The following is a 27,516-nucleotide window of genomic DNA, read 5'->3' on the forward strand; positions in this document are numbered from 1 at the left end:
TTTGAATTTGACCTTGCAATAAGGAAACATCCATGCTCTGATCTTCATTTGTAATAAAAAGCATAATAACCTCAGCAACAACATTGACAAACATGCTGTCACTTTACATGTTACATTTGCAATTGGCTTCTATTTCCTGTGAGCATCGTTAGGAACAGTGACTATTCCTTTTGTTATTACCATATTCTCTGTAATTATAGTGATTTCACACTATTTCAGAGTACTTAATACACAGTGAAGACCAAGTTCTGCCTCTGCTCAGCATGTTTCTTCCCTTTGCCCATCTCTTTTAATCCATACATCCGGCAGGTCTGGCTTACTGTTGGGCAAGATGACCACCTCCTCACTTTGGCTGGTACGGCCCTTGCTACAACCTGACGAGGGAGTGTCATAAACAGTTTCCTTGAGTGAGAGACGCAGGGTATCCCTTTTCCCATTTAGGTGACCTGGCCGTAGCTGAACTTCACCTTCAGTTTGCTGAGCAGTTGAAGGCCCTGGTTCTCTGTCACTCAAGCATGTCTCATTGGACACCTCCAGCTCCTCATAGGAGCTCTGAGACTGGGAGGAGAGGAGCCTCTTGTGGGATGGATGGTGGCTTTCCAGGCACTCCTCTTTGCTGGGTTCATCCTTGCACAGCGACGACTGGTCAATGGTCTCCAAGGTTTGGCTAATTATAGTGTCTTCCATGCTGGAAGATGAGAGGGAAGCACTTCTCCACATTCTCCCCCCACCAGACTGACCTCTGCAGGTCTTACACAGCAGCCTGTCCTTATCCAGGTCTTCTTGTTGTGGGGCCATGGACCGGAGGGTGTTCTCTTTGTATGGAGAGGAGGTCTGGAAGGCAGGAGGTTGGTGACTGACCGTATGTTGACTACCACTCAAGTCTTCACTATCTGCCTCTATGCTACATCTTTCCACATCCCTCCCACAGTATTCAATCTCATCAGAAAGTACAGAGGGCCGGTTGGACAGCTTGCTTGTGCATGTGCTGTTCTCAAAACTGTCACTCAGCCGGTAGGCCAATGGCTGCAGCTCATACTGCTCAGGGCCCCGCCCCCCACCCACCCTCTCTGCTTCGATCTGCTTATGCCTCTGCTTCCGCGGGTGGTGGTTTGGGTACAGATACCCACCAGCTTCTTTGTCGTAGTTCCTCCTGCCTCTAGATCTGCCAAAGGACCCATTAGCAGCCGAGGCAGATGAGGAGCCAGGCTCTGCAGTGGACGTCGTGCCTTCAGAGACCTGCTCTGATGAACACGGCATCGTGATCCTCCCACAGCTTTTCTGAGGCCCGAAGAAGCAGCACAGGGACTGGAAGAAGAAGGTCGCAAATCCACACGCCACACACTTGACCAAGAAAAGGAAAATCCCCAACTTTCTGAACAGTAAGGCTGTGGCAGGAAGCATGAGGAGGCCGATGCAGAAAAATGCACCTGAGCCAATTGCTACAGGGCACCCCATCCTTTTTGTGGCGTGTGCCACTCTCCCGATTCTATCGGAGTGTGGCGCTGAACTGTAGGAAATGCAGTAGTTAGCAAGGAAGTCAACAGACAGCCCTGCGGCGGCTGATATAAACAGAGCCTCAACACCATTCAGCTGCCATTCTAGAAGAACCAGGAGACCCACAGTGACAAACACACTCCCCCCTACAGCCACAGTTCCATAAATGCTCAGTGGAATATTCCAAGTGGTCAAGAGAAGTGATGTGAGCGTAAGAGCAACCGATGAGCCGGCTACTACTAGCGTCTCTGAGCTTAGAGATTGTTGTAGGTCAAAGAGAGACAACTGACTGACGAACCAGCCTTTCTCTAGTCCCCGTGGAGCTTCTGATATTTCCCTGTTGAACCATGTCACAATTTCTCTGTAGAAAATACTGGTTCTGCTAAAGTTAAAGCTGTAGAGGTATGTTGTTTTGAATGTCAGCACGAGGGCAGCTATTCTGCCATCTGGTTGGAAGTACAGGCCTCCAGTGTGGGCCAGATGGCCCTCAGCATGCCGCTCTGACAGCATCATACTGAGGCATTGCTCAAACACACTGGGTGTGTAGGGGAAGGGGATATTATTACAACAGAAATGCAGGGAGTCCTCGCTCTCTGAGCAACGTCTGATGGAAACCCAGTGTACAAGCTGTGACACGAGACAGATGTTATCTGTTATCAGATTGTCCCCTTCTGATGACGGAGGGGAATAAAAGCTTTGGTTCTGGACCCTCCCACATACATCTCTCAACCAAACCTGAGCATCTGGACTGCTCATGTTAAATTCTCGGTCTAGAACCAAAGACCCATTGCTTTTTGGGTTGAAGTGATCCCCGTTATCAGTGAGCTTGACCCCCCAAACGAGCGTCAACGTAACAGGCTGATCCTCCCCATTCTTCTGCCTCTCAAACATAAACATGTGTCTGTACTCAGCATCGTACCTCTCAAATGGGTGGCTGGAACGGAACAGCTGCATGGTCTTGCTGTCTAAGGTGGGCAGCTTCATACCAGGGTCAACACAAGTTATGTACGTTCCTCCGGCAGCGAGCACTGCAAACCAGCACACCCAGATGTATCTGAACTTAACCACCCCACAAGGCAGGATTTTCAGGAATAACAGATTGGATGTGTCAGTCAGTCCTCGTTTTAACCCTCTCAGTTTTTGTCCAAGGGTGAACAGGCATCGCTTCCTGGAACTCGTATCCCAGAAGCCGCCATGGTTTTGGGAGCAGCAGGGCTTCCATCCCTGGGCAGCTGCAGAGGCGGCAGACGTCACCGTGTGACGCTCGCGGAGAATGAATAAGCATGGCAGCCACACTAATGCTGAGAGTGAACTGATTAAAGACGCAGTGCCTAGATAGATGGAGAAACACCTGATTGCTGTGATACTGCTAAGGTAACCAGAGTAAAATGCTGCGCTTGACGTCAAACCTGAAGCAATGATCAAATACCCGACTTCCTGCATAACTCTGTTTACTCTCTTGTCCAGGGAAGCTGAGGGGTTCTGGGACAGCTGGAGATTCCAGAAGTCGGCAAAGGTAAATGCGTGATTGGTGAAACTGCCCAGTAGAATAAAAGCTGCCGATAGGTTGATTAAGGGGAAGAAAGTTAAGCGGAATGCAACTTTGTAGAAGAAATAGGAAGTAAGCAGTGAGCCTATGATTGCTATTAGAGACAGTGCTGATATGAAGACAGACTTGAGATACAGAGTCATGGTGAAAAATAGAGATGCAATGGCAATGACCGGGTATACCGAATCTCTCGCCAGGTAATGCTTAAACAATGTCTGTTTGATGCCAAGATCCATGCCAGTGATAGTTGTATTGTTATAGGTCAAATCCCGTCCTTCAAGACTATTCATGTATATCTCCACCATATGATCCCCTTTGTCCACAGGCAGGAACAGTAGGCTGTACTTCAACAAAGGGACTTGGTATTCCACAGTCTGCGGGGCAAGGAAGTCTTTGTCAACCAGAAAGTGGAGGATCTGGAAAACCACACGTGAGTGTTTACAGCGGGACGGCACTGAGGCGCAGCTGCCATGTTTGGGTCTCTTGACACACGTCTCCACTAGTTGTCCATCGTGGTAGTATGGAGCACAGTACCGCAGTAGGATCAGTGACTCAGACACCTGATGGGACAGAAAATAAAATATAAGTATATTGAATAGAGCTATCCTCTTAAGGGATGTGCTGCAACAATTGAACATTTTGGGAAAGAGCCAAACCATTTAGAATGCTAATTTTCACAGTGGAAAGGAAATTAAAAATAAAAGCTACCTGGTGTGAGGTAAGGCTGAGACAGGAGGAGGCATTAGTGAGGACAGCCAGGTAGTTCCCAAGGGACCAGCTGGGACAGCAGCCCCCTCTGGACACTCTTTCATCAGCCTCCAACCTGACGTGCTGCTGGCAAAGGTCCTGGAACTGTGCCTGGGAGCGAATCTGAAACGGACAAATTAACCACTTAAGCCCTATTTTAAACTTCCTCAAAAATAGCTTGTAGATTGGTTATTTTCGCTATTTTAGCTAAAATCTTTTATTATTATAGGTTCAAAGTGGTTAACGGAAGGGATTTTTTACAGTGTGCCAGGTTTCCAATCAAACTCACAAAATAACAATAAACTTGTGATGAAATAATTTAAGTAATGTAGCATTTTACATTCATGCAGGATGTAAAATTTGGTACAGAATGGAAGTGAAGAGTGACATGGTGAGTGGAGCAAAAGAGGCAAGACAAAGGATTTTTGAGCAGAAGGCACAGGGCAAAGGTGAGACGAAAGAGGCTACCCTGGCTTGTTCCATCTCACACATGGAGTAGATAGCCCTCAAGCTCCAGAGACTGGCCGAGTTCCCTGAACGGAATACTAGCTGGGCGAAGCGCTCGTCTGTGTGGAATAGAGAGAGACAGATGGATACAACATAAGATGGACAATACTGAATCATCCACTTGTCCACTGGTCCAAAATGTCAAGCGTTGTTGAAATATTGAGTTTTATTTTCTGGCGTACATGTAAAATCGCATTCTTTTAAAAAATCTTTATGTTGAGAGTTCGGTTCAGCGTTGATGATGATAATATTCTTTTGGAGCGTCAGATTTGACAGATTCATTAATGAACTGACCGATCAGTTGGTCGATATGCTTTGTGCCATAGGTTTGTTTCATTGGCTCGGCAACAGATTTGAACTGGAAACACATGTGTTTCCATTTCAAATCTGCTGCTGAGATACAAGTATGCCACCTTCTGAAAACCTGGGACTACAATTATGCACAGTCAAGAGTCTACTGATTGGTCGATCACTGAAAATAATTAGTAGACATTAATTAACAGACTGATGGATCAGCATTGATGGCCCACCTGGAGCATCACAGAGGAAGGTGTGTGGTGGAGAGTCTCTGTCCAGCATCCTCCTGGAGCGCTGTTTGACATCTGCACTGCTCCCATCCCCATAGCTTAAACACAGAAATCAACACCCACATGCACACAAAGATATAAATGTATTCAGATCAAACGGAAACCTAATACACTGCTCCGCATGTACTGTAATTGACTACTCATAAAATGTCCTCTGGCAAACATTGACACGAACACCACATTATGTAACGCTCATCCATTTCTATAGTCAGTGTACACTAGTTCAAGGGTTCCCAAACTTTTCGGGCCGTGACCCCCCAAAATAATCATATTTGAACTGGGGACCCCCCCATGTTTGACAATTTTTATAGTATAGTTTGTTTGTTACTTTTGACGTAGAAATGGACTTATTATCCGTTTATTTTTTACATGTTAGAGGTAGGCTATTAAAAAGGTCTTAAAAGTCATTAAATTGTAACTTTCGAAATGTCCTGACCCCCAGTTTGGGAACCATTGCACTTGTTAGTGACGCTACCGTACAGTCGCTGTTTGACACAATGAGAACACATCATTTTCAACATAAATTGCCTCACATTTTTCTCTGTTGAAATTCAAAAAACCTTGTTGTTCGACAAGATATAGACTAGGCTTCACTGTGCAGAAGGCCTGCTTGGTGCTGACCTGTCTCTAAGCTGTTGTGGTAAAGTGGACAGAGTTTTTCCTGGCCCCGAGTTCTCCAGCAGTTTGGTAAGACTGGACTGTCGGACCTCGATATAGGTACCCCGTGGCTCGAAACCCTGAAAGAAGAACAAAAACAGACATACACAGTGCAGACACAGACATACGTACATGTGAACAGGGCCGAAATTGTATCACATTTGACTTGCAATTTGTTTGTACTATTGCACTCTTCTCCTTTAATAAATAATCCAGAATAAAACTCACAACAATAAAATATAAATGCACAATAAAGTGCTGGGTGCGTAATTACTGTGAGTCCTATCTGAACTAATTGTTTGTCGACTACGCCACTTTTGTTATAGAGGGAAGTCCCCTTTGAATACACTTTAACTTCTTCTTCAGGCTTTCCCAGGTTCGAGGTTAACTGGTAAGTTTCAATACTTTTGGTTTTGAGAATACAACACTGGCATGAGAATATCCCTTTAAGAAACTGGACACGAATACAGTGTATCAAAAAAGGTAAGTCATATTTATTGGGTCCCTAATACATTGGCTTCTGTGCCTTAAAAACAATCAAATAAACACTATACTAATAAAACCTATATAAACATACAAAACACAATTAATCTACACAACAACTATAAAATAAATTATAAAGTTGTGCAAATTACGCGGGGCTTAATCACAAGGGTTCCTTAGCATGGGGGGTTTCTGTGCAACAAATACTTTTCAAGTAAAGTGCTGTGCCAATAAAGTGCTTCAAGATACTCAACACGGTTTGTTCAGGGGTAATGCTGCATGTCCATATATGGGGGTAAGATGGGAAAGGGTTTGAGGCCAGTCGTCTTCGTCTTCTCTCTTCTTTCTCTCCGCCTGCAATTATAGAGATCTAGACCAGTTCACTGTGCATTTACACGATACATTTGCGTTGTCTCAGGCAGTGGTTATACAGGGATTCAACGTTGCTTGTTCGAATACTCACTCGCCAGCCAGGTTTTTACACCTGGCGCTGAGTTGGTTGCGTATGCAACGTTATCGCCACTTTCCAGTCTCAGCGCTCCTTATATGGTCTGGTCTCACTCGTCTCTCATATGGTCTGGTCTCACTCGCCTCTTCCTCCCCTTCGGTTCGATCGCTTTCTCCTCTTGGTTTCTCCTTTGAATGTAGGCACACCTCGGCTTCCAAACTCCTAGGTGGCTGGTATGTCTACTTCATCTATGCACTCCTCTACTCCGTGTCTCGGCACAACCTTCCCCTCTGCTGTCCTTCTCCTCACTGACGCCTCTGTCACTTGGGTGCTCTGTTCTCTCTTTCAAACGGTCCCGCCTCCGCTTTTGTACCTGCCAAACCACACCTCCCTCTTCTTTCATTTGTCCGTGGTGACAGTCTGTCTGGGGACATTGGCCATGACCGTGGCCTTGGGCGTGACCGCGTGACTGCCGCTCTGCCACTCAATGTCTCTCAATACATGTGACCAGGGGATCATGGGGAAAACAATTATAAACAATACAGTGCGTAATAATAATTGGTACAAAAATAATAAGATGGTGGGGTTAAATGAGGCAATTATACACATTAAGCACCAATAAAAACAAATTACAAAAGTTTTAAGAACCCCTCATTTCACCCTTGTCACATTCCCCCCTACTTTTTCGTTGGCAGTCCCTGGCAACTGGTTCTAAACGTCATGCCCGTACCTCTCAGGTGGCTGTCCTTGGTTCGCTCTTCCAGAGCGCCGCGGACCTTCAGGTTCCCTAGGACCGGGGAAAAACCCTACATAAGGCGGCCATATTGGTCCCACCGGTTCGGCTACTGGGGCAGGTTCGGGGCTCTCCATCGGTGACCTGGGGGCTATACACACTTTTAATGCATTCCTATGGATCGTTCTATCTCGCCCTCCTTTTTCAGGTCGGATCCTGTATACTAGGCCCGCATCCCCCACCCTCTCCAATACCACAAAAGGTTCTGGGTCCCACCATGGGCCCAGTTTACCTTGTCCCTGTCGGTTCCGGTTTCGTACCCACACCCTCTCTCCAGGTAACAATGGTGGCATACCGGCTCGGCGGTCATAGACCTGTTTACGCTGTCCTGCTATATGCACCATTTTTTTCTCGGCTGTCCTATACGCTGTGGCCATTCGTTTCTGGTGATCTTGCACCCAATCTCCCACTCCCATTCGATTTTGTGACAACGGTACTCCTAATGCTACATCTACCGGACGCCTCAGGTGGCGACCAAACATTAAGTACGCAGGCGCATAACCTGTCGCACCATGTTCAGTATTGTTATAAGCGTGTACTAACTCAGGTAAGTGTTCATTCCATCTGCCTTGGCGATCAGTATCTAGAGAGCGCAACATGTTTAACAGTGTTTGATTAAACCTCTCCACCCCCCCATTACCAGCTGGGTGGTAAGGGGTGGTGCGACTCTTAGTAATACCGTAGGTATGACACAATTGCTGCATTAATTCGGATTCAAAATTCGGGCCTCGGTCCGAATGGAAACGAGCCGGGCAACCGAATGGCTGGATAATATGTGTCCAAAGCGCGCGGACAGTCGTGGGCGCAGTTTGGTCACGCGTTGGAATAGCCCAACTGTACTTGGTGAATAAATCGGTTGCTACAAGAATATTCTGCCATGCGTCATTCGGCCTACCTAATGTGAGAAAATCAATAGCCACTACCTCCATAGGATACGATACTTCGAATGGCTGTAAGGGGGCCCTGGGCTCTATCCTGTCTTTCAGTAGGCTGCAGGCAACACAACCTCGCTGGAACTGTCGCACCGCCCCCTCCATGCCCGGCCAGTAGAACCGGCGCCGAAGCTGCGCCAAAGTCCGGTCCACTCCGGCGTGTGCCGAGGCCTCATGGAGTCCTTTCCACACCTCCTCTCGTCGCGCCCCTGGACAAACAAGCTGTAAGTAACATTCTTGTGTATGCTGATCAATCACTTGCCTATACAACACATTGTCTCTGATGCGCAACCGGTCCCACTGTCGTAACATTTGCCTGGCTTCCCGTGACCAACTCCTCTTCTCCATAAGGGTAGGCAGTTTCCTCCGCTCTACGCAACTCTTCACCATCTGGATGTCCGGATCTCGATCCTGTGTTCCCCGCCACTCAGCTCCAGCCCACCCGTCCTCTCTCTCCACCGGTGCCAACTCCACTACGGCCACTCCTACAGGTTGAACAGGGAACCTAGACAGGGCATCTGCGTTCGCATTGCTTTTTCCAGGTCGGTACTTTATATCATAGGTGAATGATGCTAGCTGGGCTGCCCAGCGCTGTTCCACCGCGCCTAGTCGAGCTGTTTGAAGATGCGCAACAGGATTGTTATCTGTATAAATCGTAAAATGAGCGCCAGTTAAGTAATCTTTAAATTTTTCGGTCACTGCCCATTTAAGTGCCAAGAGTTCTAATTTAAAGGAGCTATAATTTGCATCATTTTGTTCGGTAGGGTGTAGACTTCGGCTGGCGTAGGCGATTACTCGCTCCTGGCCATCTTGGACCTGTGCCAGAACGGCGCCGAGCCCGCGGCCACTCGCATCAGTATACACTACAAACGGTCGGTCATAATCTGCATAAGCCAGTATTGGAGCCTGCGTAAGGGCAGTTTTAAGAGCATCAAACGAGTTTTGGCATTCAGGGGACCACTCTATTTTACACTGATGGGACTTCACATCATTCGGGACTCCGATCAACAAACTATTTAACGGCCTAGCTATGGCAGCAAATGAGGACACGAAGCGGCGATAATAACCAGCCAGACCTAGAAAAGCGCGGACCTCGCGGACAGTCGAGGGTGGGGTCCAGTCTCTTACCGCAGCCAACTTTTCAGGGTCCGGGCGCACTCCCTCTTTGTCTACAACGTGGCCCAAGAACTTTACCTCCGGTTGGAGAAGCTTGCATTTATCGAGGCGCAGTTTCAATCCGTGTCTCCACAGCCGCTCGAAAACCTGGTCAAGGTGCTGCATGTGAGAGGAAAAGTCAGGTGAATATACAATAATGTCATCGAGGTACACTAATAATGACTCTGTCACCTGGCCACTCAAGCATCGCTGCATTAATCTTTGGAAGGTCGCGGGGGCGTTACATAAACCGAACGGCATACGTTGGAACTCGAACAGTCCTAAAGGGGTGGTAAACGCTGTCTTTTCTCGATCCCGAGGGTCCATACCCACCTGCCAATAACCGCTGGCCAGGTCGAGTGTGGAGAACCACTGAGCCTTGGTCAGGCTTGTTAAAGTCTCTTCAATCCGAGGTAAAGGGAAGGCATCTTTGTGCGTCACGGCATTCAGTTTACGGTAGTCGACACAGAAACGCCAGCTGCCATCTTTCTTCTTCACCAGGACAATGGGCGCTGCCCAGGGACTGCAACTCTCTTTTATCACTCCCTTGTCCAGCATGTCACTCAATAAGGTCTTCATTTCTCTATACATGGAGGGCGGCAGCGGTCGGTGCCTCTCGCGGATGGGTGCCGCGTCTCCAGTTGGTATTTGGTGTTGCACCACGTCCGTCTGCCCAAAATCTTCATTATGGACTGCAAACACCTTCTTCCATTTACACATCATCGCATGCAGCTCTTCTCTCTGCTGGTCAGGTAGGTCATCTCGCCGGGTCAACGCCTCCATCTCCTCAGGTAAGGTCTTCACGGGTCCCTCGTCTTCGATGCTCACCAGGGACACTTCCACGGCTCCGTCGGTTCCTAGGGACAGGTTCAGGTCTCGTCGTCCACGGACGTCGGCCTCCTCCACTGGATATAGCTTCCCTAACTTTTGATGTCTGCCCACGGTCACGCTATACGCGTGGGGGTTGCAGATGCGCACGGGGACTCGGCCATTACGCACGGTGACCAACGCTCGGGCCACTCCCAGATCAGTTCCTTCCGGCATGGCCTCCATCAGGGCCTCGTATTCGGCTCCATTTGGACCTTTCCAGGCACGGCCCCATACTACTAACTCACTGCGGGCGGGGACTCGGATTCTCCGTCGGCCGACAGGCCACACATAGCCCAATGCTCCGTCTTCGTGGGTCACTGCCTCCACTCTCCTACAGGCGGCGAATGCTTTTTTCCATGGTGTCCTCTCCTGTTGGCATGGAAACACAGACCTCCCAGAGAGTTTAAATAATGCATGCCACACTGCGTGGACTACGTTCATCCCAATGATCAGCGGCTCAATACAATGTTCATCTTTTACAATTACGATTCCTCTTCCCGGTATTTTCAGTCCTTCTAATTCTAAATCGAATATGGCATAGCCAGAATAGGGTAGATCAAGGCCGTTTGCTGCCCGTAGGCTAAACACCAGAGGCCCATTTTCCATTTCATCTTGCGAGAACTTTTCGTTAAACAAACTCTGCTGCATCAATGTGACTTGAGACCCCGTATCTAATAAACCCCTCATTTGGACTCCCCCCATTGTTATCCCAATTGTCGGACATTCCCCCACAAACACTTCATTGGCCCTTAACTTTTTTTGTGAACGTTGCACCTCTGCCCCCCGGACCTCGGCGACAGGGCGTACTAGTTTAACTGACTTCGGTCGGATCTACAGAATCTCGCTATATGACCCGCCTGTCTACACTGGCTACATATCGGCCTACCTCCTTCATCCCATTCGTAGCGCTGAGAGGCCGTATACCGTCGCTCAGGTGGCGGTGGAGTGCGCGCTCGTGCGTCATTGGTGCCAGTGCGGAGGAGCGGTCTGATTTCCTTCATGAGTTCCTGCGTGAATCCTTGCATTTGAGTTTTTACGTCGTCCATGATTTCCTGTTTTAATTTTTCTCTCCAAGCAGGGTCCTGAGAAGGGTAGGGGACAGAAATAGGATTAACAGCGTGGCACGTTATTTCAGTAGTTCCATGTTCAGCAGCTAACAGGTAGGCTTCTTCGCGTAAAGCAGCAAAATCTTCATCTGGGTGTCGTCGAGCATATATTTTTAAGGCTTGGCCCAGGGGGCCCTCAGCTAAACCCATAACAAACTGATCACGAAGAATGGCTTCGGAGGGAGCGGTGCTTGGGTCGTGCTGCCGCAGCCCACAAAACAGCTCTCTAAGTCTCAGGGTGTAAGTTTGTACATTCTCTCCTGCGCGCTGTGCGCACCGATAGAATAGTGAGCGCATTTCTGCGACAGAGACAGTTTCTTTATATAAATCATCTAAGTATTTAAAAACTTTTGCCACTGTGTCGCGTTCGCCCTCCTCAACCACACTAATCTGCCGTTTAGCTTCGTTGGTTAGCGTTTTAATTATAATAGCAACTTTCCTGATTTCTGGTAGTTCCTGGGTACTTAATAATCCTCTAATCTGGTCTTTCCATTCCCTATATTTACTCTCGCCTTCTGTTCCACCAAAGGTGGGTAACCATGGGGCACCGGGATACACCGCCATCATCATCATTCTGAATCCGTAAAGCAAAAAACAAAAAGCAACAAAAACAACAAAACAGTACAGTTTCTCTTAAGGGTATTCTCATGTGTTTGTTCTCAACCAGTCCTGCCGCCAACGCCAAATATGTGAACAGGGCCGAAATTGTATCACATTTGACTTGCAATTTGTTTGTACTATTGCACTCTTCTCCTTTAATAAATAATCCAGAATAAAACTCACAACAATAAAATATAAATGCACAATAAAGTGCTGGGTGCGTAATTACTGTGAGTCCTATCTGAACTAATTGTTTGTCGACTACGCCACTTTTGTTATAGAGGGAAGTCCCCTTTGAATACACTTTAACTTCTTCTTCAGGCTTTCCCAGGTTCGAGGTTAACTGGTAAGTTTCAATACTTTTGGTTTTGAGAATACAACACTGGCATGAGAATATCCCTTTAAGAAACTGGACACGAATACAGTGTATCAAAAAAGGTAAGTCATATTTATTGGGTCCCTAATACATTGGCTTCTGTGCCTTAAAAACAATCAAATAAACACTATACTAATAAAACCTATATAAACATACAAAACACAATTAATCTACACAACAACTATAAAATAAATTATAAAGTTGTGCAAATTACGCGGGGCTTAATCACAAGGGTTCCTTAGCATGGGGGGTTTCTGTGCAACAAATACTTTTCAAGTAAAGTGCTGTGCCAATAAAGTGCTTCAAGATACTCAACACGGTTTGTTCAGGGGTAATGCTGCATGTCCATATATGGGGGTAAGATGGGAAAGGGTTTGAGGCCAGTCGTCTTCGTCTTCTCTCTTCTTTCTCTCCGCCTGCAATTATAGAGATCTAGACCAGTTCACTGTGCATTTACACGATACATTTGCGTTGTCTCAGGCAGTGGTTATACAGGGATTCAACGTTGCTTGTTCGAATACTCACTCGCCAGCCAGGTTTTTACACCTGGCGCTGAGTTGGTTGCGTATGCAACGTTATCGCCACTTTCCAGTCTCAGCGCTCCTTATATGGTCTGGTCTCACTCGTCTCTCATATGGTCTGGTCTCACTCGCCTCTTCCTCCCCTTCGGTTCGATCGCTTTCTCCTCTTGGTTTCTCCTTTGAATGTAGGCACACCTCGGCTTCCAAACTCCTAGGTGGCTGGTATGTCTACTTCATCTATGCACTCCTCTACTCCGTGTCTCGGCACAACCTTCCCCTCTGCTGTCCTTCTCCTCACTGACGCCTCTGTCACTTGGGTGCTCTGTTCTCTCTTTCAAACGGTCCCGCCTCCGCTTTTGTACCTGCCAAACCACACCTCCCTCTTCTTTCATTTGTCCGTGGTGACAGTCTGTCTGGGGACATTGGCCATGACCGTGGCCTTGGGCGTGACCGCGTGACTGCCGCTCTGCCACTCAATGTCTCTCAATACATGTGACCAGGGGATCATGGGGAAAACAATTATAAACAATACAGTGCGTAATAATAATTGGTACAAAAATAATAAGATGGTGGGGTTAAATGAGGCAATTATACACATTAAGCACCAATAAAAACAAATTACAAAAGTTTTAAGAACCCCTCATTTCACCCTTGTCACATTCCCCCCTACTTTTTCGTTGGCAGTCCCTGGCAACTGGTTCTAAACGTCATGCCCGTACCTCTCAGGTGGCTGTCCTTGGTTCGCTCTTCCAGAGCGCCGCGGACCTTCAGGTTCCCTAGGACCGGGGAAAAACCCTACATAAGGCGGCCATATTGGTCCCACCGGTTCGGCTACTGGGGCAGGTTCGGGGCTCTCCATCGGTGACCTGGGGGCTATACACACTTTTAATGCATTCCTATGGATCGTTCTATCTCGCCCTCCTTTTTCAGGTCGGATCCTGTATACTAGGCCCGCATCCCCCACCCTCTCCAATACCACAAAAGGTTCTGGGTCCCACCATGGGCCCAGTTTACCTTGTCCCTGTCGGTTCCGGTTTCGTACCCACACCCTCTCTCCAGGTAACAATGGTGGCATACCGGCTCGGCGGTCATAGACCTGTTTACGCTGTCCTGCTATATGCACCATTTTTTTCTCGGCTGTCCTATACGCTGTGGCCATTCGTTTCTGGTGATCTTGCACCCAATCTCCCACTCCCATTCGATTTTGTGACAACGGTACTCCTAATGCTACATCTACCGGACGCCTCAGGTGGCGACCAAACATTAAGTACGCAGGCGCATAACCTGTCGCACCATGTTCAGTATTGTTATAAGCGTGTACTAACTCAGGTAAGTGTTCATTCCATCTGCCTTGGCGATCAGTATCTAGAGAGCGCAACATGTTTAACAGTGTTTGATTAAACCTCTCCACCCCCCCATTACCAGCTGGGTGGTAAGGGGTGGTGCGACTCTTAGTAATACCGTAGGTATGACACAATTGCTGCATTAATTCGGATTCAAAATTCGGGCCTCGGTCCGAATGGAAACGAGCCGGGCAACCGAATGGCTGGATAATATGTGTCCAAAGCGCGCGGACAGTCGTGGGCGCAGTTTGGTCACGCGTTGGAATAGCCCAACTGTATTTATTGGTGAATAAATCGGTTGCTACAAGAATATTCTGCCATGCGTCATTCGGCCTACCTAATGTGAGAAAATCAATAGCCACTACCTCCATAGGATACGATACTTCGAATGGCTGTAAGGGGGCCCTGGGCTCTATCCTGTCTTTCAGTAGGCTGCAGGCAACACAACCTCGCTGGAACTGTCGCACCGCCCCCTCCATGCCCGGCCAGTAGAACCGGCGCCGAAGCTGCGCCAAAGTCCGGTCCACTCCGGCGTGTGCCGAGGCCTCATGGAGTCCTTTCCACACCTCCTCTCGTCGCGCCCCTGGACAAACAAGCTGTAAGTAACATTCTTGTGTATGCTGATCAATCACTTGCCTATACAACACATTGTCTCTGATGCGCAACCGGTCCCACTGTCGTAACATTTGCCTGGCTTCCCGTGACCAACTCCTCTTCTCCATAAGGGTAGGCAGTTTCCTCCGCTCTACGCAACTCTTCACCATCTGGATGTCCGGATCTCGATCCTGTGTTCCCCGCCACTCAGCTCCAGCCCACCCGTCCTCTCTCTCCACCGGTGCCAACTCCACTACGGCCACTCCTACAGGTTGAACAGGGAACCTAGACAGGGCATCTGCGTTCGCATTGCTTTTTCCAGGTCGGTACTTTATATCATAGGTGAATGATGCTAGCTGGGCTGCCCAGCGCTGTTCCACCGCGCCTAGTCGAGCTGTTTGAAGATGCGCAACAGGATTGTTATCTGTATAAATCGTAAAATGAGCGCCAGTTAAGTAATCTTTAAATTTTTCGGTCACTGCCCATTTAAGTGCCAAGAGTTCTAATTTAAAGGAGCTATAATTTGCATCATTTTGTTCGGTAGGGTGTAGACTTCGGCTGGCGTAGGCGATTACTCGCTCCTGGCCATCTTGGACCTGTGCCAGAACGGCGCCGAGCCCGCGGCCACTCGCATCAGTATACACTACAAACGGTCGGTCATAATCTGCATAAGCCAGTATTGGAGCCTGCGTAAGGGCAGTTTTAAGAGCATCAAACGAGTTTTGGCATTCAGGGGACCACTCTATTTTACACTGATGGGACTTCACATCATTCGGGACTCCGATCAACAAACTATTTAACGGCCTAGCTATGGCAGCAAATGAGGACACGAAGCGGCGATAATAACCAGCCAGACCTAGAAAAGCGCGGACCTCGCGGACAGTCGAGGGTGGGGTCCAGTCTCTTACCGCAGCCAACTTTTCAGGGTCCGGGCGCACTCCCTCTTTGTCTACAACGTGGCCCAAGAACTTTACCTCCGGTTGGAGAAGCTTGCATTTATCGAGGCGCAGTTTCAATCCGTGTCTCCACAGCCGCTCGAAAACCTGGTCAAGGTGCTGCATGTGAGAGGAAAAGTCAGGTGAATATACAATAATGTCATCGAGGTACACTAATAATGACTCTGTCACCTGGCCACTCAAGCATCGCTGCATTAATCTTTGGAAGGTCGCGGGGGCGTTACATAAACCGAACGGCATACGTTGGAACTCGAACAGTCCTAAAGGGGTGGTAAACGCTGTCTTTTCTCGATCCCGAGGGTCCATACCCACCTGCCAATAACCGCTGGCCAGGTCGAGTGTGGAGAACCACTGAGCCTTGGTCAGGCTTGTTAAAGTCTCTTCAATCCGAGGTAAAGGGAAGGCATCTTTGTGCGTCACGGCATTCAGTTTACGGTAGTCGACACAGAAACGCCAGCTGCCATCTTTCTTCTTCACCAGGACAATGGGCGCTGCCCAGGGACTGCAACTCTCTTTTATCACTCCCTTGTCCAGCATGTCACTCAATAAGGTCTTCATTTCTCTATACATGGAGGGCGGCAGCGGTCGGTGCCTCTCGCGGATGGGTGCCGCGTCTCCAGTTGGTATTTGGTGTTGCACCACGTCCGTCTGCCCAAAATCTTCATTATGGACTGCAAACACCTTCTTCCATTTACACATCATCGCATGCAGCTCTTCTCTCTGCTGGTCAGGTAGGTCATCTCGCCGGGTCAACGCCTCCATCTCCTCAGGTAAGGTCTTCACGGGTCCCTCGTCTTCGATGCTCACCAGGGACACTTCCACGGCTCCGTCGGTTCCTAGGGACAGGTTCAGGTCTCGTCGTCCACGGACGTCGGCCTCCTCCACTGGATATAGCTTCCCTAACTTTTGATGTCTGCCCACGGTCACGCTATACGCGTGGGGGTTGCAGATGCGCACGGGGACTCGGCCATTACGCACGGTGACCAACGCTCGGGCCACTCCCAGATCAGTTCCTTCCGGCATGGCCTCCATCAGGGCCTCGTATTCGGCTCCATTTGGACCTTTCCAGGCACGGCCCCATACTACTAACTCACTGCGGGCGGGGACTCGGATTCTCCGTCGGCCGACAGGCCACACATAGCCCAATGCTCCGTCTTCGTGGGTCACTGCCTCCACTCTCCTACAGGCGGCGAATGCTTTTTTCCATGGTGTCCTCTCCTGTTGGCATGGAAACACAGACCTCCCAGAGAGTTTAAATAATGCATGCCACACTGCGTGGACTACGTTCATCCCAATGATCAGCGGCTCAATACAATGTTCATCTTTTACAATTACGATTCCTCTTCCCGGTATTTTCAGTCCTTCTAATTCTAAATCGAATATGGCATAGCCAGAATAGGGTAGATCAAGGCCGTTTGCTGCCCGTAGGCTAAACACCAGAGGCCCATTTTCCATTTCATCTTGCGAGAACTTTTCGTTAAACAAACTCTGCTGCATCAATGTGACTTGAGACCCCGTATCTAATAAACCCCTCATTTGGACTCCCCCCATTGTTATCCCAATTGTCGGACATTCCCCCACAAACACTTCATTGGCCCTTAACTTTTTTTGTGAACGTTGCACCTCTGCCCCCCGGACCTCGGCGACAGGGCGTACTAGTTTAACTGACTTCGGTCGGATCTACAGAATCTCGCTATATGACCCGCCTGTCTACACTGGCTACATATCGGCCTACCTCCTTCATCCCATTCGTAGCGCTGAGAGGCCGTATACCGTCGCTCAGGTGGCGGTGGAGTGCGCGCTCGTGCGTCATTGGTGCCAGTGCGGAGGAGCGGTCTGATTTCCTTCATGAGTTCCTGCGTGAATCCTTGCATTTGAGTTTTTACGTCGTCCATGATTTCCTGTTTTAATTTTTCTCTCCAAGCAGGGTCCTGAGAAGGGTAGGGGACAGAAATAGGATTAACAGCGTGGCACGTTATTTCAGTAGTTCCATGTTCAGCAGCTAACAGGTAGGCTTCTTCGCGTAAAGCAGCAAAATCTTCATCTGGGTGTCGTCGAGCATATATTTTTAAGGCTTGGCCCAGGGGGCCCTCAGCTAAACCCATAACAAACTGATCACGAAGAATGGCTTCGGAGGGAGCGGTGCTTGGGTCGTGCTGCCGCAGCCCACAAAACAGCTCTCTAAGTCTCAGGGTGTAAGTTTGTACATTCTCTCCTGCGCGCTGTGCGCACCGATAGAATAGTGAGCGCATTTCTGCGACAGAGACAGTTTCTTTATATAAATCATCTAAGTATTTAAAAACTTTTGCCACTGTGTCGCGTTCGCCCTCCTCAACCACACTAATCTGCCGTTTAGCTTCGTTGGTTAGCGTTTTAATTATAATAGCAACTTTCCTGATTTCTGGTAGTTCCTGGGTACTTAATAATCCTCTAATCTGGTCTTTCCATTCCCTATATTTACTCTCGCCTTCTGTTCCACCAAAGGTGGGTAACCATGGGGCACCGGGATACACCGCCATCATCATCATTCTGAATCCGTAAAGCAAAAAACAAAAAGCAACAAAAACAACAAAACAGTACAGTTTCTCTTAAGGGTATTCTCATGTGTTTGTTCTCAACCAGTCCTGCCGCCAACGCCAAATATGTGAACAGGGCCGAAATTGTATCACATTTGACTTGCAATTTGTTTGTACTATTGCACTCTTCTCCTTTAATAAATAATCCAGAATAAAACTCACAACAATAAAATATAAATGCACAATAAAGTGCTGGGTGCGTAATTACTGTGAGTCCTATCTGAACTAATTGTTTGTCGACTACGCCACTTTTGTTATAGAGGGAAGTCCCCTTTGAATACACTTTAACTTCTTCTTCAGGCTTTCCCAGGTTCGAGGTTAACTGGTAAGTTTCAATACTTTTGGTTTTGAGAATACAACACTGGCATGAGAATATCCCTTTAAGAAACTGGACACGAATACAGTGTATCAAAAAAGGTAAGTCATATTTATTGGGTCCCTAATACATTGGCTTCTGTGCCTTAAAAACAATCAAATAAACACTATACTAATAAAACCTATATAAACATACAAAACACAATTAATCTACACAACAACTATAAAATAAATTATAAAGTTGTGCAAATTACGCGGGGCTTAATCACAAGGGTTCCTTAGCATGGGGGGTTTCTGTGCAACAAATACTTTTCAAGTAAAGTGCTGTGCCAATAAAGTGCTTCAAGATACTCAACACGGTTTGTTCAGGGGTAATGCTGCATGTCCATATATGGGGGTAAGATGGGAAAGGGTTTGAGGCCAGTCGTCTTCGTCTTCTCTCTTCTTTCTCTCCGCCTGCAATTATAGAGATCTAGACCAGTTCACTGTGCATTTACACGATACATTTGCGTTGTCTCAGGCAGTGGTTATACAGGGATTCAACGTTGCTTGTTCGAATACTCACTCGCCAGCCAGGTTTTTACACCTGGCGCTGAGTTGGTTGCGTATGCAACGTTATCGCCACTTTCCAGTCTCAGCGCTCCTTATATGGTCTGGTCTCACTCGTCTCTCATATGGTCTGGTCTCACTCGCCTCTTCCTCCCCTTCGGTTCGATCGCTTTCTCCTCTTGGTTTCTCCTTTGAATGTAGGCACACCTCGGCTTCCAAACTCCTAGGTGGCTGGTATGTCTACTTCATCTATGCACTCCTCTACTCCGTGTCTCGGCACAACCTTCCCCTCTGCTGTCCTTCTCCTCACTGACGCCTCTGTCACTTGGGTGCTCTGTTCTCTCTTTCAAACGGTCCCGCCTCCGCTTTTGTACCTGCCAAACCACACCTCCCTCTTCTTTCATTTGTCCGTGGTGACAGTCTGTCTGGGGACATTGGCCATGACCGTGGCCTTGGGCGTGACCGCGTGACTGCCGCTCTGCCACTCAATGTCTCTCAATACATGTGACCAGGGGATCATGGGGAAAACAATTATAAACAATACAGTGCGTAATAATAATTGGTACAAAAATAATAAGATGGTGGGGTTAAATGAGGCAATTATACACATTAAGCACCAATAAAAACAAATTACAAAAGTTTTAAGAACCCCTCATTTCACCCTTGTCACATACACAAAGACTGAAGCTAATAACAGTGTGGAAACTAGTGCCCACCAACGCAGAGGAACAGCTACTTTACAAGAATGAGGAGGTTAAAACATACACATAAAGCAAAATAATGCTAAACCTAAGTTCACAACTGCAACGTATTGCACATGCATGCATTGCAAATGTGGTAAGATCGTGTATTTCCTTGATGTGGCTGTCAATGTTAGTTCAATAGATCAGAGATGAACTACATGGATGACTCAGTTTATGAGTCATTAAAGGAGACACAATTAATGCCAAGACAAGTCACGGTAGGTTTGGATTGTAGTGGAGATTAATACCACACTGTTATGGACTGATATAGTTAAAATTAGTTTACTGAATCAGTGACAACGTGTTTGTGTGCGTGTGTGTGTGTGTGTGTGTGTGTGTGTGCGTGTGTGCGCGTGTGTGTGTGTGCGTGTGTGTGTGTGTGTGTGTGTGTGTGTGTGTGTGTGTGTGTGTGTGTGTCTTTATGTCACTTTGTGACTCACCAGGAGTGGGTCGGAGAAGTCTGGCAGTGGTCCAATTAACAGACCGGCTAGTGAACACCCCAGGAAGACCACCGCGCAGCCCACCAGCACTGCCAATGTGTAGTCCACAACCACCTGAGAATAGCTATGGAATATACACCAATGAAAACAAGTCTGAACGATCTCCACCATCGAACAACAGGTGGGACATGCAGATTAACTCAGAGGGTGTACAAATTAAACCAAATGGACCCTACACCCTCTGATTTAAAGTAACATGGGGATTTTACTGAGTTGCCTTTTATTGTGAAAAAAAGGTTTCGGTCTTTGTCAGTCAACGGCGCCACGTAAATGTAGTTTAAAATGGAAAAGACAGTGCGCTTAAATATTGCATGCTAATTGTTTTATTAAATGGAAGTTACTGACTTTCTTGGGATCCAATACAGTCCTCCATCCCTACAACAGAATAAAAAGTATTTGTCACAATCAGGACGTCAGGGCAAAACCAGATGACGTATATACACAGTAGACAACACAGAGACATTAATAGGCCTATAATACAATAACACACACCTAACGGTTACCACATGTCGCTGTGCTGATTTGTGTGTTCCTCTTTCATGTGATCCGTGCAGCCAGTGACATCGCACTGCGTTGTGACAGGATGCATGATGGGTAGACGTGCAGCTATGTCCCACCTTCACCACTGCGCCGCCACCTGAGCAATCTGCATGAGGCCCTGCCGCATGACAGTCATGGCAGGCGTTGGATGTGATTGGCTTGGGGTGGCCACAGCAATGACATCTTCTGGGCTGTTGCGGATGGTAAGCTGATGATGGGGGACCCTGGGGGACAGGAGACGTAGACAGGACGTAGGGTAGGTTATGGACAGGTCGCCGCGCATAGAATACACATTCGATGAGCATAGTGTTATGTTTTCCTCTGGTTGATGGATGTGTGTGGGGTAAGACTCAAACCAAGGCATTTTGATTGGGTTTAATTAGCGTTGGAGGTTGGCATATACAGGGCGACATGATCACTATTTTTGCCATTGCCTGCCTTGTGGTATATATATATTCAGCCTAGCTCAAGGCACTCTGACTAGGTTTTAATGGGTCCTAGTAGATGTCATGTAGCTTCGGTGACATATAGCGGTGTCTATGCTCTCAGGCTTACATGGTGGTAAAGCTGGCAAGAAGACGAGGGCTGGCCGAGGCTGCTGCAGCTGTCACAGAGATCCCCATCAGACTGGAGGACTGTTAACTGGGCCTCGGTAGTACAGACACTGTCAGGGGGGCACAGAGACACTGCTGGGATCTCACTGAGGAGAGGAGAGGATAGGAGAGGAGCGGAGAGGAGAGGAGAGAGACAAGGAAACAAAGAGTAAAGATAAAATGTTTACAATAAATTTGTGGCTGTTTCGTAGCATGGATTGTCTCGCACACAGAGAGAGCTGAGCAACATATCTTACACACAGAGAGAGCTGAGCACATTATCTCCTACACAGAGAGACCTGAGCAGGCCAACAGAACTGCTAATGAGGTACGGAATGGAGTCCTGGGCGGCACATTGTTGCTATGCTGGAAAGTCCAATTAAAAAATGACAGAGAGACAGCCTGTTTGCGCTATATGTCAAGCAGTCTTGAGAATAGTGTAGAAATATATAGACACCATTATGTAAGAGATACTGTAGACGGCTATCAGATGCCATGAAATATGACTTGGGTTTTTGTGCCAGGAATTCTCTGGAGTGATGGGTGAGATAAGTTTGAGTTTATTCCTCCATGAGTTTTTAATGTATGTTCTTCTCTCTACTGCTGCAGTTTATGTTGCTCATATAAAGATACTCTGTAGTACAAGTGGTGTTGCTTGCCAAAAATAGCAGGTTTTCAAGCAACTCACAACATAGCTTGAAGAGTAGTTCATTTCGGCAAGCGACACTGTTGTGTGATACATACCGCAATGTAAATTAACGACTTTCAACCTGTGGCATCTCTATTTTGGGCATGTCATTATAGGCAAGCATTTTTTTTTTTATGTCAAAAGACACAACACATCGCAATGTAACACGTGAACTTGTAGATCGGATATTTTCGGTATTCAAATTACGCCGAAGTATATAGGGCTTAAGTGGTTAACCTAAAGACAGCAAGGTAGCGTATTTTATAAAAACAAAGAATGTTTCCAATTAGTACTATTAAAATAAATAAAAGTCTAAATGAAAGTTAAAATGTAACATTTTATTTTAACCCAAGGTTGAAGCCATCACTACCAGACATCATTCGGTAGTCGATCTGATATTACCTTTTCCTGTGTTCAGTAGTGAAGTGGCTGAGGACATGAAAGAGTATTTTGAAAAACATTTTTGAAAGATTGCATTTTTTTACTTTTCCGCCTATAATGACATGCCCAAATTAGGGACTTAACTTGGTTAAGTCTCTATGTGGGTTTTATAAATATTTAACCAATTAACAACGTTTTAACAAGAGCTTGTGACTAAATAATAACTACATTGCATTAGAACACAGGTTCTTTTTTCCATTTCCTGACAAGTAACAGTTCTGTACATACAAGGTTTCCATTCAACAGCGACGATATGCCATGTGGTCAGTGACCATGCGCAATTAGATCCTTTGGTCAAACCACTGAGGAGGAAAATTAACTAAACACGGACAGATGGGCAGAGTTTTCTCTAGTACTTTATAGTAGGAATCTAGGATAGTAGGATAATAAGTGGCACGAGCGAGCCTTCGCTGTTATGAAAAGTTTAATATTTCAAAAAGTATGAAAAAAGTCCCTGCGATTCCTGAAGAAGCAGCTTCTAGGTGAAAGTAAGAAGGATGAAGGAGCTAGCGTGAGCTAGTTTTGAGGAGAACATAATAAATAAATAGGCTATATAAGAATATTGCGAACATGGGGGTTGAGCCCAATAATAACTATATAATAAATACAAATTTTGAGTAGTACATAACTGGGCTCTCTCCAATCGAGATCGAGCCCACTATTAAATCTTCTATTAGTATGAGATACATCTACATATTTATAATTCTTTAAATCTCTGTGTGAGTGTGCGTGTGTACTGTATCTGTCCCCTGCGTATGTTGAGAACCGTCGGTGATACACACACCGAGGACCCGAGGGAGTGTGATTCCCAGTGTGAAGTCGGTTGGATCGGCGGTTGTCCATGCAGAACCGCCGATCCGACCGATTAGCCCATACAGTATATGGGTATATACTGTATGAAGATCTGGTTGTCCAGAACCACAGATCAGACAGAAATGCCCAAATATGGGCATAGAAGGAAGTGGGACACACAGACAGACATATAGATACAGAGATCTCCCTATATGGGCATAAAAGAGACACAGGCAGACTGGTAAAACGGGTACTCTGACGACAAGTATTGCATAACTGGAGTGGCATGCCTTTCCAATGGGCATCGGCCTATATCTATAAATTCTGCAAATATGCGTGTGCGTGTGCGTGTCCTTACTCCTTTGCATATCTCGAGAACCCTTCAACCAATCGTTATATGTATTGCTGAGGACCCAAGGGAGTGCAGTGTCAAGTACAAAGTCGGCCAGATCAGCAGTTGTCCAGAACCGGCACGTGGCCTTGTGGTCAATATTGGCGGCTGACATAGCTTGAGGCAGCTGAATATCTGACCGCACAAAAATATGCCCAAATACGGATATGACTGATGTCATATTGATGAGGTCACCGAAGGGTCAGCCGTCCCAAATACGGAATTCCTCATGGCTCGTGACTGGCCTTCCCCCTTCAAGTACTCTGTTCATGGGTAGCCTACTGCATTTCAGATATGTCTAAATATGGAGATGACCAATGTCATAGTACTGACATCATAGATGAGGCTGTGTCTGAAGGGACCCACCCCAAAAATGATTTGTTTTTATTCCAATATTCAATTTTATTTTTAACTTTTCCAAAAATAACCAATCTACAAGCTCACGTCACAGCACGTTGCATCGCGATGCGTTGTGAGTGGTAGATAGGTTATTTTTGAGTCAAAGTGGTTAAACTGATTTTGATACTATTATTAACTCATTTTGCTAGGGACCCCCTGGAAGCCCTTCACGTCTTTGCCTCCTACACCAGCTCTCTGAAAGTCTGGCTATGCGATACTAGAGAACCACCGGAAAAAGAAAACAGAAAGACACTACACGGGTCGCCGTTAATGACGTCATATAGTTAAAACCAAATCAACATCAGCATTTTCTTTCAGCGGATGCACTTTTCACAATGCATTGTGGGATCATCCACTATATATATTAGAATATAATAATGATCACTATACATTCGGGCACCACTAAAACATGGCATAACCACTGCACTTCGTAGTGAGTAGGGAGTGATTTGGTACACAGCCTCCAAGTACTCTGATAATCGGTACTGTATTATATATGTCCAAATATGGAGTTGTGTGGCGTATACTGCTGACATTATAGATGACCTAGATGTCCTAGACTGGCCTCTAAGTACTTTGATCATGGGTACTTCCCACAAATGATGGAGGCTGGCACCCACAATGGGTACTGCTCTAATTGCCATCATTTCAGTGCAATTTGGCTGGTTTGCCACACACCTAACACCAGTGAGTCAGTGTCTGATGAAAGGTGCCAAACAAAATCTAACTAAATAATTTTGTTTAAAAATGAATGAGTTACAATACATTTACTGCATACATGATCTGTGGTCTACAACATAATTTGTTTTTCCACATTTGAGTTGATCATACATCCTTTTAAGTCACACTTCATCACTATGGTGACAGAGTAAACAGAGACCTACGTTACATGGTTTTATTTGCATCCCATAATCAGGCCACTGGTGAGGATTAGCCCGTTGAACTACTGGTATATTATTATGTTATTATGGAGCTAATATTACACGGTGCAATCCTCAGTGTAAAATGGGACACTCACTATAGATCATTTCTACACTCCCAGAGTTGAATTAATACTGACGATTTTAGAGTGAATTGTGAAACACACTAAGGTGCTCAATTTCCCAAATGTTCCTTTGTTTTACCATGAATGCCATCCTTATACGCATAATATTGCTGGGGTGGATACCTAATTATGTCCAAAACTGTTACTCTTCAGGATTCAAATTAGAAAATAGCAATGAGTTGCGATCCAACTCGTTGTAAGCCTGTAGATCTGCTATCTTTGCTACTTTTGTTTGACACCGTAGTATGGCGAAGTAGGCCATTCATTTACTAAAGTTGAAATATGGAGATACAAGGTTTCTGCCCGACACGGACAATAAGCAATGAATTGTCCACAATTTACACATCAAACCTCTGACAATTGTAACTTTTAAATAAAAATGTACTTCCTAGTTAGGTTTAATGGTCTAGTTATAGTATAGTTTGTATTTACTTCTGTTCAAAGCTCACTTAGACAGTCATAGGCAATCATGCACTTAAAGACAATCACAGGATTGAACATACACCCAAAACTCAAACACCAGCTGATCCACCTCTCTCTGGTTATATTACTTTGTCTTGTAGTTTCACATCGATGACATTTTGCAGAGATAGACATATATGAGAGCAATTTGTGGAACCTATTAATATTTCAGTGGACGGAGAACAGAAATATAAATATGTCACTGAGAAGAAACAATGTGAGGACAATTGTGTGGCCACCAGCCTAGTCCCAGCTAAAACAATATGATCACCTGGGTCTAGTGGCTCAAAACCTTTATTATCTGCTTGAGATGATTCATTGGGCCTGTCTTGAGACTTGACCACTTATACTTAGATGCCAGGTTGAAGGCTAACAAAGTGAAAAGGACTCAAACCAAGCATCTCAAAGATCCCCCCCCCCCCCTCTCTCTCTCTCTCGCTCTCTTTCTCTCTGTTTCCTTCTGTCTGTTTCCACACCTCTCTCTTTTTCTGTCTCATTAGCTATTTGCAGCTGCAGCAGTAGCTATAGGTCAGTGGTTCTCAAAGTGAATTCCAGGCACTCTCTGGGTTCCTTTAGGGGGTGTAAATTGACCCTTACAAGTCATGGAACCAACTGGACCTGTCAGAGTTAAAGGGAGACCTTGAAATGTAAAAGTTTGAGAACCATTGCAATAGGGAATGGAATGACCGTGGACCAAACTGCCCCTCTCCTCTCCACCCAGAACAGAAGGTTTGCGTGGTGAACAGTCGTGGACACCCAGCAGCACCCAACTGTCAATAATATGATGACTGGTTGTGATGACTGCATTTGTAGCCTATCTCAGTGTCATGGGCTGCTGAACAGTGCTACTGCTGCTGAGTACACATATCAGTAAGAGGGCTGTGTCTATTTATTCATTAATGTATTATGTATTTGGCATATACCACACAGAAACACGGACGCTGGCTTGTATGTGATATGATATGAATAGTATAGGCATCACAATCACAGTGTCTGGAAATCTTGTGTTGAATGAACAGCCATAAATTGTTTACCTCGTGGAAGAAAAAAGTGTGCTGTCAACAGATCACAGGCATCTCTCGTTGCACAAGTAGGCCTCTATAGGCTATAGATATATATATAATTTACTGGTTCTCAACCTTTTCAGGCCACGACCCCCCAAAATAATCATACTTTAACTGGGTACCCCCAAAATAATCATATTTGAACTGGGTAGCCCCACCCTGACAAGCACTTGGAATGTAGGATTTGAGGCATTACATTTTGTTTGACTCAGTTCCACAGATCAATATTGTGAAAAAAGCAGATCTACAAGCTCACAACGCAAAAAAAAAATCATTTGGGGACCCCCTGGGGGTCCCGTCCCACAGGTTGAGAAGCACTGGGCTAATATAGAAACAGTGTCATGAAAAGGTTCGCTATTTTTGGTGTCACAAACTAATGGAAATGACCTTTCACGTTGTGTGTCACGCAAAGACAACAGCAGTAGAAATATTATGATTTATATATGTTATGTTCGAAATCCATCCTGTGCAGCATGCAGGATTGATTGACACGTTGGACAAACAACATGAAAACGCATCTATTGGATCATCCATTATGTCGAGAAATAAAGTTAAACATCAAGACAATAATCCCAAAAGCAAAGAGAATGACCCACCTTTGAGAAGCAGCCTCCTGTATTTCCCTTTCATCTGTATGAGAATCATCCATTACAATAGCATCCGTGGTGCTCTCCCCTATAATCGAACACGCTTCCAT

At 46.3% G+C, this 27,516-nt stretch overlaps 1 protein-coding gene across 1 annotated transcript; it reads right to left on the bottom strand.

Annotated features, from left to right (window-relative positions):
* Positions 1–258: 258 nt before the first annotated feature.
* Positions 259–27,516, bottom strand: disp2 (dispatched RND transporter family member 2; the record flags this gene model as incomplete). Its single annotated transcript, XM_084045003.1, has 9 exons — positions 259–3,606; positions 3,755–3,916; positions 4,262–4,359; positions 4,831–4,907; positions 5,482–5,624; positions 20,345–20,497; positions 20,893–21,168; positions 21,500–21,644; positions 27,416–27,516. The coding sequence occupies 9 exons, from the start codon at positions 27,514–27,516 to the stop codon at positions 259–261; spliced, it is 4,503 nt and encodes a 1,500-aa protein (XP_083901129.1).

This window comes from Gymnoscopelus microlampas (assembly GCF_963454915.1).
Source record: "Gymnoscopelus microlampas genome assembly, chromosome: 20".
NCBI classification, from domain to species: domain Eukaryota; kingdom Metazoa; phylum Chordata; class Actinopteri; order Myctophiformes; family Myctophidae; genus Gymnoscopelus; species Gymnoscopelus microlampas.